The sequence below is a fragment of the Fonsecaea erecta genome (genome assembly GCF_001651985.1).
Source record: "Fonsecaea erecta strain CBS 125763 chromosome Unknown Scaff12, whole genome shotgun sequence".
NCBI classification, from domain to species: domain Eukaryota; kingdom Fungi; phylum Ascomycota; class Eurotiomycetes; order Chaetothyriales; family Herpotrichiellaceae; genus Fonsecaea; species Fonsecaea erecta.
In genome coordinates, this window is record NW_017387255.1 from 191,493 (window position 1) to 203,614 (window position 12,122).

General features: G+C 53.3%; 6 protein-coding genes across 6 annotated transcripts; 4 read left to right on the forward strand and 2 right to left on the reverse strand.

The window, feature by feature from the left end:
- Positions 1–164: 164 nt before the first annotated feature.
- Positions 165–3,158, forward strand: AYL99_10630 (hypothetical protein; the record flags this gene model as incomplete). The annotated part of the gene is made up of 1 exon (XM_018842136.1): positions 165–3,158. The coding sequence occupies one exon, from the start codon at positions 165–167 to the stop codon at positions 3,156–3,158; it is 2,994 nt and encodes a 997-aa protein (XP_018688297.1).
- An 88-nt stretch (positions 3,159–3,246) lies between these two features.
- AYL99_10631 (hypothetical protein) lies at positions 3,247–4,711 on the reverse strand (the record flags this gene model as incomplete). The annotated part of the gene is made up of 2 exons (XM_018842137.1): positions 3,247–3,602; positions 3,697–4,711. The coding sequence occupies 2 exons, from the start codon at positions 4,709–4,711 to the stop codon at positions 3,247–3,249; spliced, it is 1,371 nt and encodes a 456-aa protein (XP_018688298.1).
- A 402-nt stretch (positions 4,712–5,113) lies between these two features.
- AYL99_10632 (hypothetical protein) lies at positions 5,114–6,581 on the forward strand (the record flags this gene model as incomplete). The annotated part of the gene is made up of 2 exons (XM_018842138.1): positions 5,114–6,315; positions 6,377–6,581. 2 exons carry the CDS (start codon positions 5,114–5,116, stop codon positions 6,579–6,581), a joined length of 1,407 nt encoding a protein of 468 aa, XP_018688299.1.
- Positions 6,582–6,975: 394 nt separating this feature from the next.
- On the reverse strand, positions 6,976–7,601 carry AYL99_10633 (hypothetical protein; the record flags this gene model as incomplete). The annotated part of the gene is made up of 2 exons (XM_018842139.1): positions 6,976–7,177; positions 7,255–7,601. 2 exons carry the CDS (start codon positions 7,599–7,601, stop codon positions 6,976–6,978), a joined length of 549 nt encoding a protein of 182 aa, XP_018688300.1.
- A 494-nt stretch (positions 7,602–8,095) lies between these two features.
- Positions 8,096–9,901, forward strand: AYL99_10634 (hypothetical protein; the record flags this gene model as incomplete). The annotated part of the gene is made up of 1 exon (XM_018842140.1): positions 8,096–9,901. One exon carries the CDS (start codon positions 8,096–8,098, stop codon positions 9,899–9,901), a length of 1,806 nt encoding a protein of 601 aa, XP_018688301.1.
- Positions 9,902–10,886: 985 nt separating this feature from the next.
- Positions 10,887–11,900, forward strand: AYL99_10635 (hypothetical protein; the record flags this gene model as incomplete). Its single annotated transcript, XM_018842141.1, has 1 exon — positions 10,887–11,900. One exon carries the CDS (start codon positions 10,887–10,889, stop codon positions 11,898–11,900), a length of 1,014 nt encoding a protein of 337 aa, XP_018688302.1.
- Positions 11,901–12,122: the final 222 nt, after the last annotated feature.

Consider the following 12,122-nt stretch of genomic DNA (forward strand, 5'->3'; position numbering starts at 1 on the left):
GAATGTCGATCTCCAACTTTTTTCCCGTGAAATTTCAGAAAAGCATCTCAACGGCCTCAGTCTTTTATGTCGCAGTCTTTGATATGTCGCTGTCGCCACAAAACCTGTTCCCGAGGGCGTTTCTATCCATGGTGTGGTTCTAAAGATGCAAACAATCGGCGACGATGGCTACCAAAATTCAGCAGAAAACAACCTTTGAGGCTGCCAAAACTATTGAGCCGATTTTCACAGGCGGCGATGTTTCGCACAATGCAAGCGGTTCCTTCATCGCGACCTGCGTTGACGAAGATGTTTTGATTGTCAATGTACAGACGGGCAAGGTGTTCTGTCGTATTGAGGGAGATGGAGAAGCTGTGACGAGTCTGTGTCTGGCTCCCGATTTGTACCATTTGGTGATCGCTTCGCGGTCGCTTTCGTTACGGATCTTCTCGCTCAAACCGCTCGAAGGATCAAACTCAATCACTGCCGAGCTCACACGCACGTTGAAGGCGCACGCCACTCCGGTTGTGTCATCGGTCATCGATGCCACGGGATCACTGCTCGCAACGGGCGGTGCCGAAGGAACGGTGAAGGTATGGGATCTCCGAGGAGGTTATGTCTCGCACACATTTCATGGCCACGGCGGTGTTGTCTCTGCTCTTCAATTCTTCCAATCAGAGTCACCAAGCCCATCAGAAATCAAGACGAGCCGCAAGCGTAAGAGCCGTGGAGAAGACCAAATGGAGGTCGATGATCATGCTCCGTCTCGATCCATCTACCTTGTGTCTGGAGGCGAAGATGGGAAAATCCGCATATGGAATTTAGCTACACGAAAATCTATCGCGACTCTTGACTCCCACGTCAGTGTCGTGCGAAGCCTGAAATATTCCAAAGAGCAACAGTTGCTCTTGTCGGCGAGCCGTGACCGGACAATAATTCTCTGGGACGGCCGGACGTGGGGGCAGCAAAGAGTTATTCCAGCCTTGGAAGTGCTGGAAACTGCCGGTTTTCTGCTGGAAGGTCGATTTTGCTACGCTGGAGGGGAACACGGAGCTGTTAGAATCTGGAACACCACCACAGGCCGCGAAGTCACTTCCAAGCAGAAACCCGGACTTGAGAATGACGCTATCACTGCCATTGTCCCAATAGTCGAGGATGACGCCCTTCTGTCTATCCATCAAGATCAAACCATGAGGTTGCAGGGCATTTCTGCTCTGCGCAGTCTCCAAACGTCTGAGTCGCTGGGGGCTTTACCGCTGCTTCGGACAATCTCTGGAAACTACGATGAAGTCATCGACATGGCCTGTGTCGGCCCTGACAGGACACTGTTGGCACTTGCCACCAACACGGAGAGTCTCAAACTGATCTCGATTCGAGAGAATGGTAAATCAACGAACTCTAAGTCTCTAGAAGGCATCGAGTCTTTCGGAAACGATGTTGCATTGCTTGAGGGCCATGAAGACATCATCATCTGCTTGGATGTCGATTGGTCAGGCCATTGGGTAGCGACTGGTGCGAAGGATAACACCGCAAGGTTGTGGCGATTAGACCCTGCTTCATCATCTTATGAATGCTTTGCAGTCTTCGCTGGACATGCAGAGTCCTTGGGGGCCATCGCCCTCCCCAGAAGCCCACCGACGGATGGCCCAGCCTTGAAGAATCCAGCATTACACCCGCCTGCATTCCTGTTGACGGGTTCGCAAGACAAGACCATCAAACGATGGGACACAGGGAGACTGAAGTACGACCAGGCAGCAACAGAACCACAAACCGGCACAAAAGCCCTGTTCACTCGAGTTGCGCACGACAAGGACATCAATGCAATGGATGTATCGCCCATCGCACCACTGTTTGCGTCAGCATCTCAAGATCGCACCATCAAGGTGTGGTCTTTGGAAGATGGCTCGGTGACGGCCGTCCTGCGCGGCCACAAGCGAGGCGTCTGGTCTGTCCGCTTCTCTCCGGCGGGAACTCCTCCACTTTCTCTGCCAGACGGAGGATCAAGTGGTGCGCGCGGACTGCTGGTGAGCGGCTCAGGCGACCGAACAGTCAAAGTATGGTCCCTTTCGACTTATACCTGTCTCCAAACGTTCGAGGGGCACAGCAATTCCGTGTTGAAGGTTGTTTGGATCCCACCCACTGATCCCAAAAGCAACGATGACGACGCTGAAGAAGATGCCCGTCCTTCTCAAACACAGTCAAACAATCCGCCTCTGGTCGCATCCGCGTCCTCTGACACGCTGGTCAAAATCTGGTCCCCATACTCGGCCGCCGACTCCGACCATCTCCTGACTACCCTCGACAACCACACCGACCGCGTGTGGGCCCTTGTCGCGCCAAACTCGTATCCGCATACATCGTCCTCTTCGAGCAAAAAGCAGCGCAAGTCGCAGCGTCAACCCTATCCCTACTCACTGATATCGGGCGCCGGCGACGCAACCTTAACATTCTGGCGCGACACCACCCTGCAAACCACATTACAGGCGTCTCAACGCGCAACCGAGCGGATCGAACAAGACCAACTCCTCCAGAACCACATCCTCGGCAAGAACTACCGTGAGGCCATCACCCTGTCTCTGGCGCTGGGCCACCCAGGTCGCCTGCTGCGTGTTTTTGAGGATGTCGTCAATTCCTCCGAGTCCCGGAAGGAAAGCGCCGAGAATGAACGTGACGATAACAGCACCGGGAGTAGCATAACGGGCTCGAAGGCGGTGGACGAGGTCCTCGCCTCCCTCGACCGGACGCAACTGTGGCAGTTACTGGAGCACGTGCGCGACTGGAACACCAATGCACGCACGGCCCCCGTCGCGCAGCGGATCCTCAACTGCCTGCTACGGTCGTACCCGAGAGACGTGTTCGTCGCGATGGCCCGGGACAAGAAGAAGCAGCTCGGCGCCGCCGCCGTCCTGAGCAGCGACGTCCGTGGACGAAAAGCCGGGAGAGGCGCTGGCGGCATGAAGGAGCTCTTGAGAGCCCTAGAGGTCTACACGGAAAGACATTACAAGAGGATGGAGGAGTTGGTCGACGAGAGCTACCTGATCGAGTACACGCTCCGGGAGATGGATGAGGTTGCTGGCGTCTCGGCCGCGGGTGGTGGTGCACTGAATGGGTCGCTACTCACCAACGGGCACGACGAGGTGCAGGGGAAGGGAATAGATGGAGATATTGTCATGGTATGATTCGAGAGGACCATGTAGTTGTTTGATTGTTCGTACGTTTGAGGGAAAAGGTCATTTACGGACAACTATTTTATGTCGGTTCGTCAACCTATGACTGGTTGCTCTTCCCTCCCATTTCCTTTCCGAAATCATCTGTTCCGATGGCGGCGATCGCTATGTCTTTCCCTGTACCTATCTCTGTCTTTATCTCTGTCCCTATCCCGGTCACGGTCACGGTCCCGGTCCCCATGACTTCGATGGGACGAACTGGAATCGTATCTATCTTCGTCTCGATGACGCTCCTGATGTTTGGCTCGCCGTCGACTATCGTGCTCATCTGGATCCTCCTTGTCTTGCCTTCGGTCCCGTGACCTGTCTTCATCACGTCTTGGTCGCACGCTTTCATAATTTCTGTCATCTCTGTCCCTATTCGAACGGGAATCTTCGCGCCCGTCTCGGCCTCGCCTGGAAGAGTTGGGGCGAGAGAATGAATTCATCTGCTCTCGGAAGTCGTCATCTCCATTTCTCTGCGAGTCCTTGTCTCGATGTCGATCCCGACCACTAATCTCCAGATTGCGATCTCTGCGCTGTTTCCAATCTTCCTCCTGTTTGGCATTCCGCGACTCTTTTAACCTTTTCTGGAACTCGTCCTCCGAGATGCGTTCACCGGTGGCCTTATTCTCTCGCATCAGAGGCGTGAAGAATCCCTCTCCTTTTGTATTCTTACGCATGTCAGCTTTACCCCATGCGCCTAATTCGATATCAGATCCAGGGGCTGCCTTTGCGCCAATTCCCAAGAAGCCTTCCTGTTTGCGGAGTTTCCGTGGATTGTTATCATTTTTCGAAGTCAGGTCAATAAGCTCTCCGTTGGCACGGCGTTTTTGGCCCATGCCTCTCAGCATAGCCATGCCAAACTCCTCTACGGGCATGGCGGCGTACTCTTCGAGGGTGCTTGAATCCGGCCTAGAAGCGACATCGTCCCTGAAATCTTGTGTCTCGTCTTGGGGTGAAAGCCGCATGTTTTGCTGTATTGATATGACAGCATTTGACCTCGGTTTGCCGGAACCATCGTCTAATAGTGCCTGCAAGGCTTCCTCATCCGCTGTGAGTTGCTTCGGCTGTTCAGCTGGATGTTGCTCCTGCGCCTGCTGATGGCCATTCGTCTGGTATCCTCTATCCTCCTCGTTCTTGCTTGCGAACTGGAGCCCACTAGCTGTGCTGACTTCGTCTCGCTCTACCATGACAGCGCCACCATTCTGCTGTTGTGCTTGGACTTCCGCAGGAAGTAAATTTTTTCGCCCATGTCTGCGCCAGTCGGCATTCCCGGCATTCGCTATCACCTTCACTTGTGAGTCCTGTAAGGGTTGACTTAGAATAGCACCATTTGACGAGAAGCCAGAGACTGACTCGTGTCTTGGCTCATCTTCATCTTCGTTGTCCGAGTCGTGATGGAGAGCGGTTCGCGAGGGCCGGCTCTTCGACGCCACGGAGGATTTGAGGGAAGTGGTTCCTACCACAGGGGAATCTGCGGCAGGTTTTGGCTTGCCAAAGCCGAAGGAGATTGGCTTCGACATCGCCGCAGGATTGAGGACGTAAAAACTTGGCCAACCTTCCTTCAGGCGACAACACCGCAGAAGTTCGAGGTCTGGGGAAGTGCCTCGGCAAACCTTCCTCATACCCTTGAACTGCCAAGACCTCTATATCAGGTTCCACAGGCTGCGGTGACGGCCAGGGCGATCCCGTCTCTCGACTTGCCCTTGTGCTTGTTTTGAAGGACGCGTGGGCAGGACTTTTCTTGCCAAACTGCATCTGACCAAAGTCGACTGGACACATTCAACTACCCTCCGCAGTTTGCCTCACCGGTCGCTCGTTCCACGCGCGTTCTGCTGATTCATGTTTCCCCACCTTCACAAAAGCTGTTGAGCGCCGCCGCTCAACTTTCAACGTCAACCCTTCTCGCGTGGCTTCAAACCAAGATGGCGGAGTCCGACGGATCCACCACTGCTGCGCTTCTCAAGCAAATGGAGGATATACGCAGTCTCTCGGTGTGCAAGATCTGCATGAGATCCCTCTACGAGCCGTTTATTCTCTCATGTGGTCACACGTACTGCTACACGTGCCTTACCAGCTGGTTTGGTGAAAAGCTCGTCAGGAAGGGCCAAGGCAACAAGAGAAACTGCCCAGACTGCAGGACCAAAATCAGAGTACAACCGTCTCCCAATTACCTCCTCCGAGATCTTGTCCACATGTTGATTAGCCGAGCCGACTTGCTACCTGAAGATGAGAGTGTACAGGACCACCAGCTAGCCAAGGAAGAAGAGGCGGCTTCCCTCGCAGCAGATCGGAAGGGACCTGGCATTTTCAAAGGCATTTTCGAGAAGAAAGAACAGCGCGCAGGCATTTGGGCTCGAGGTCTTAGAGATGAAGAAGACAATGTCGTCCGTTGCCCTGATTGTCACTGGGAACTCGAAAATGGTGAATGCGGACGCTGTGGCTTCCTTGAAGACATGTATAATTCGGCTAGCCCATTCGAGTCCGATGTCGGCACGGATATGTTATCTGCTTCGGACTACGATTCGGCGGATACCCAATACCTACGGCTCGTGCGTTCGAATCTAATGGATTATGATGATATCGAGAGCGAACTCCCGTCAAGTGAAATTGACGAGGAGGAAGACTATGGCGAGGATGATGACATGGATGGATTCATCGACGATGAAGCCGACGAGGATCACGATGACGCAAGTAGTCAGTCTACAATGACTATCTACAACCGACAATGGGCAGGAGATGCAAGACTTGCGAGTGCGCTCGATACTGCAAGTGAACAGTCTGCTGGTGATGATAATCATCACGGTGTGAGATATCCGGACGTTGTTCGGCGTGCAGAAAGTGGTCCTTGGGCAATGTCCGACGCTGAGACGAACTACGATGAAGTGACAGAGGCCTCTGACGACGAGCCCGCCGAGACACCACCAAATTGGCGAAGACCAAGAGCAGCGCGGATTGTCTTGAGTGACGACGATGATGATGAGGATGTGGAAGAAGAGGGACGGGATGTTGCTGATCAGGAACCTGAGGATGGAGATGATGGAGATGATGAAGATGAGGAAGACGAGCTTGACGAACAGTTTCCATCAGAACACTCGGAAACTGAGGCCAGTCAGGATCACTCCGAGTCGGAAGATTCGGATGTACGGCCACCCCAGCCATCGGTTCGACGGAGACAACACTTGCAGAGTCAGCGCGCACGACGAACCGGCGGCCATAGCCATCAACCCTACATGGTGGGAGACCAAAGACAAACTAGCCCAGTCCGGCAACACTTTCGCACACGTCCAAGAAGCAACATGCCTCAAAATCGCACCTCAGGACGACCGAACGGCTACCTGCAACCTTTCGGAAGACTGGGGCTTGGTCGGCGAATACCAGTCGGAGACATGATAACCCACCCTCTGTGACAAGATTTGAGTTTCGGTGGCCGGCGACGCGGTCTGAACAATCGATTCCAGCATGGCGTCTTGCAAGAAAAAGGGCTTTTTGTGTGGTTTTTGTGTGGGATGGTTAGAAATTCCGGGCGACCGCCGTTTCGTTGTCACAGGTATGGGAAACAGGCAGACGGGACTGGTATGTGAACCAGCGAGATGTGTATCCCATGAGTGGCCGGCGCATTTCGACAGTAGAACGTGCTACAATGCACTTTTCAATGCCGTTTGAATGAAAAGAACCCAATCTTCTGCGCTTCGAGCCGGTTGAATAAAAAATCCTTTCTACGCCGACGCTATGCACAAGGTAATAATCAATTGAGTTGCCCCTTTCATTCTCCCCTGTTGCACATTCAAGCAGCGAGAACCTGTTTGCTAGTGTCATACTCCATATCCACAATGCCGTCTTTCTTCACCACTTTCACCGTCATGCCCTTGAAGTCGATGGGTAGACGTCGCTGTAGTTCGTCCGTGCACATGCGCAGGATCTTCATGCCTTGTTCGAAGGAAATGTCTGGGTGGTGGTGTTTGTCGAGAATGGAGAGGCAGTAATACCTTGAATCACCTTTGTCAGTTCGATCGGTTCGCTCTCCATGATCCATGACATCAAGAATCGCTAAAGGGCAACTCACTGGGCATATCCGTGACACGCGTACGGCACCTTCACACTACTCGCAAGGTAATCCAACCAATAAAGACTTGGCTCTCTCGTGATCGGGTCGACACCCCCGAGTAACAAGTTCACCGTGTATGGTTTCCTGCTCCTCAAACTCCGCGCCAACTCTCCTCTCACAAAGCTGGCCACCGCGGAAGGACCTAGATCCGTCTCATTGCGCATTGAGTAGAGTGCAACATTCGCTTGGATGAATTCTGCGAACTGTACAGTGTCCCCCGCTTCGCCAGAGAAGGCCAGAAGGGTGTGTTTGTTGAGTTGGCGTGTTTTGTCGTCGCTAGACTTGAGGATCGTGGCGCCGCGCATGGCAGCTTTGGATGCGGCGATGATGGTGAAGTCCCGGCCGGTGAGACCGATGAGAACCTCCCTGAAGAAGTGTTGTTAGATACTTGGCTTGAATGCTGCCGGGGTGAACATGGCCTCACATTTTGATTGCAGAATTGAGGTGGTAAGAGTGGCAGTATGTAGCGACAGAGGACCTCGAATCAACACTCCTCAGAACCCTGTGTTTTCAGGGTGGTGCTCAGTATTAGTAGGCTGTTCTCGGTGACTCGATTGCGGACTGAAATTGGGAGTACGAGGTCAATTGCTCGAACACGCACGCGAAGCTCTGCCTTGAGGACACAAGGCTGGGCTTGTCGTCTCTCTTAGGAAGGTGCGGCGAATGAAATTTTCCGACAAGGCTGCGCTAGGAAACTGCAGATTTGCCCGCATCTCAAAAAAGTTTTTGGAGACAATATCTCGCTGCAATTGATTGCCAGCCTACTCTGGTGACAATCAAGTTGCGAAGACACCCCCAAATGTCTTCCTTCTTCACGCTTCCTGCATCTCAGCGGAAGCGAAAACGAGACAATCCTGTCGGGGGCAAAGCGAGGAAAAGGCGAGAAGTCGAAAATGCCGACCGAGTACCAGAGCAGCCAGACGACCAACCTCGTCGGAAAGGGAGAAACCCTCGAGATCGAGATCGACAGCGAGACGAGTCAATATCTGGGAGCGAGTCTGAAGACGAGATTCAACCAGAAAGTGATGTGGAAGAGTCAGAAGGGACTTCTGAAGAGGAAGAGACTGCCGCCGAACGACGAGTTAGGCTTGCACAACGATACCTGGACAACATTAGGCAAGAAATAGACGAAAATGGATTTGATGCCGAAGATCTTGACAAGGACTTGATCGCGAAACGGCTGAAAGAGGACGTTGACGAGGCAAAGGGTAGACAATATCGGCTGATTGCCCAGAATCTGGATTTTGCGAATGCTACTCACACGGCATTTCGTGCGGACACCGAATCAACAACTGGCGTGGCAGTTTGCCAACCTTACGTGTACACCGTGAGCAAGGACAAGACGCTGATCAAATGGCAACTTCAAGAACCGAGCACCTCAGATGGGCCAAAATCAAGAGCTGGAGTTCGACGACGGCCGAAACAATTGGCATTTGTTCGAGGCATTAAAATCAGGGCATTGGCGTCTCAGCAGCATGGCCATACCGCACGGATTCTCTCGGTCGCAGCCTCGCCAGACGGGAAATTCGTGGCTACGGGAGGAGCGGATAAGAAACTCATAATTTGGTCAGCAGAAGACCTGCGGCCGTTGAAGACATTCACTACGCACAGAGACGGAGTGACCGGACTCGCATTTGCACCAAACTCGGCTGGTGGAGGCGGCTTCGGCCAACAACTGTTCAGTGCAAGCATGGATCGCTCCTTGAAAACCTACAGCTTGGCTGGTGAGCATAGTCTTGCCTACGTGGAAACACTGTTCGGCCACCAAGACCATATTGTCGATGTCTCCGCCGTGTCTGTCGATCAGTGCGTGACAGTGGGCGCTCGAGATCGAAAGGCCATGTGGTGGAAGGTTGTGGATGAATCCCTCACTAAGTTTTTGGGCGACAGTTCCAGAAACGACAACTATCAGATTGGTAGTCTGGATTGCGTGGCTGCCTTACCACCACAGAACTTTGTGACTGGTTCTGACGCGGGCACCATCAGTCTCTGGAATATTCACAAAAAGAAGGCTGTTTTCACCATCCAGACCGCACATGGTGTTGAAGAGCCGCCGCCACTTGAAGAGGTGACCTCCGAAGCAGACCCGAAGGTCATCGAGGCATTGAAAAAGGATGATAAGCGACGACCAATACCCCGGGGTATCACTGCTTTGGCTGCTTTGCCTGGCACTGATGTGGTTTTCAGTGGGAGTTGGGATGGTTGGATTCGTGCATGGAAATTGAGTGATGACAAAAAAGCACTTTTACCTCTTGGGACCGTGGGGAAGGCCGAAGAGACGGCCGAGAAGCGAAATGGGGTGGTCAACGGGGAGTCAGACCATGGGCACGGGCAAGTGAACGGCGGCACCGACACGGCCGAGCATGGAGGGCCTGTATCAGTGCCTGCATCATCGGGCCCAGTGCGTGGCTTTATCAATTCTTTGGCGGTATTTGAGCGAAGAAGACTGATCACCAACGAATTCGGAGGCAAGAAGGAAGGTGACTGTCAGGGTCTGTGCATCGTGGCTGGAACTGGCAAGGAGATGAGACTGGGGCGGTGGAAGAAACTGCGTGAAGGGCGAAATGGCGCCATAGTGTTCGAAGTACCGGTGAGGTTGAAGTAGTCAGAATAAAGGCAAGAGCTCAGCTGTCGATAGCAGACACCTTCGGCCAGGTCAATCAATCCATAGTCGTCCTCGTAATAACCATTATCAAGTCTGAAAGGAGACGAGGTGCGGGTCCACGTGACTGTATCTTGGCACGGGCCACGCTACAAATTCTTCACGTCGACTTTCACATTTTGGTCTTTTTCTTTCTTCTCTCTTCAGATCAAAAAAAGCAACAGAGCCAGCCACGACCGTCGTTTCGTCCTATTCTACAGCGATGTGTTGCCATGAGCTCTTCGTAAGCTCGATGGCTCTGGAGAATAATCTCTTTTCCTTGTAGGAAGTTTCCTTCTCGTTGGGTCCTCTTCGGTGAGGGCGATGAGTTTGAAATGTCGACTTGATAGGAAACATCTTTCCCATATGACCCCTCCTCCAATTCCTGATCTGCCCTGACAGGGTAAGGTCGCCACTTGAATGATTTGATCGAATCCAGACTGCACAGTCAGGAGTGGCTCAAGCTGGACATTTCTGAGCTTTGAATGATTCCAGCCCCCTCCGCAGCTGCTCTTGGTGCTCGTAGCAACCAGAATCACATATCATGTGCAGGCCACAAGAATTTTGCAATTTCAGGCCTGAATTCTCGAGAAATGTCATGGAGCGTGCGCTACATTCCCTCCTTCTCTGCGAATGAGGTGATTTGTTGTTGGACCGGTTGTTTTGCATTCCAGAGACATCGTTATGTGGACCACACTGCCCTCGCCGCACGGTGATCCTGCTCAAGGTAAATATCATGCGCAATAGTACAACGTTCTCTTCTGGTTTCCTTTTCTCCTCGACAGCCTCGTTTCCTTTTCCGAGATTCATTACACTCGTTTGAAAGTGTCTTATTTGTTTCTCTCATCGTCACTCATTTGGAACATTGATTTTTCAACTTCTTGCCTTCGCTCGATCGTGGCACGCAGATTCTACAACCAACAAATCCATCCATCGCAAACTGCCCGAAATGAAGCGATCGACGCGCACCTACATGACGTTGGCGGCACTCCTGCTTGCCGCAGCCAACGCGCAGACAACCACAGTGGTCAATGACGCTGCGGACACTGCTGCGACTACCGTATACTATTCTGTCTGTCCAACTGCCTTGACCACCACCACGACCTTGTCCAGCACTATCACTTTCTGCCCGGGTCCCAACTGCAACGGCGGTGGTGCTGTGATCACGCCTCCTCCCACTGGCCCATCAGGCACTGAAATCCTTTCTTACACTACCACTCTTCCGAATGGGGACGTCGAGGAGATCCACGAGTACCTCACGATCTACCACCAGATTTGCAGCAGCGGCCAGTCAATTGGACAAGCCACTTACACCATCACAGAGGCCTGTCCTTGTGAAGCGACCAGGAACCCAACCTCCATTCCCGAAGGCTTCACTACTACCGTCATGTCTTGCGATGTTTGCCACAATGGCGGAGCCACCACCATGACTATCACTACACCATGCTCAACCGGTCCGTATGCCACTCAGACCCCTGTTATTGGTCCTACCGGCGGTGCCGCTGCTCAAGCACAAGCGGAAGCAAGTGCAGGAGCTAACGCGGAGGCTGGGGCTGGTGGCTCGGGAGGTGCCATTGCAAATGCTGCCGCCGGTGCAAGTGCCAACGCTGAGGCTTCCTCTGGCAACTCTGCGGCCGGTGCAAATTCTGCTTCAGGCGCCAACGCTGCTGCTGGTGCCGGTAATAACGGATCCGAAGCTGAAGCCAGTGCTGCCGCAAGCGCAGCTGCCAGTGCCGCCGCCACCGCGGAAGCTGGATCTGGTGGAATCAACAGTGGCACCATGTACAGCAATGGCACTGGCAGTAACAGCTCCATTTCACCTCCCATCACGCCTGTTGTCCCCGGCGGTGCCTCCGGCGCGGGCGCCAACAATGCTAAGTTTACAGGTTCTGCCGATAGATTGGGCTATACTGTTTCTGGAGTGTTCGCTGTTGTGATGGGATGTCTAGCGTTCGTGCTGTGATGCTGGTGAGGAGGAGGAACGACACACACTTGAAGGAGAGGGTGGCAAGATATCTCTGCTGGGTGCGTGGAGGGACTCTGTCGTGGGTTGAGGGGGGGGAAGCACGTCTCTTGTTTATCCGGGACATATTGCAATGTATGGACGGCGTCGCACTGAATACTGACCATTCAACGCGGCTGGGGTGGTTTTATGGGACGGGGGAGTGGGCATGGGCATACAGGG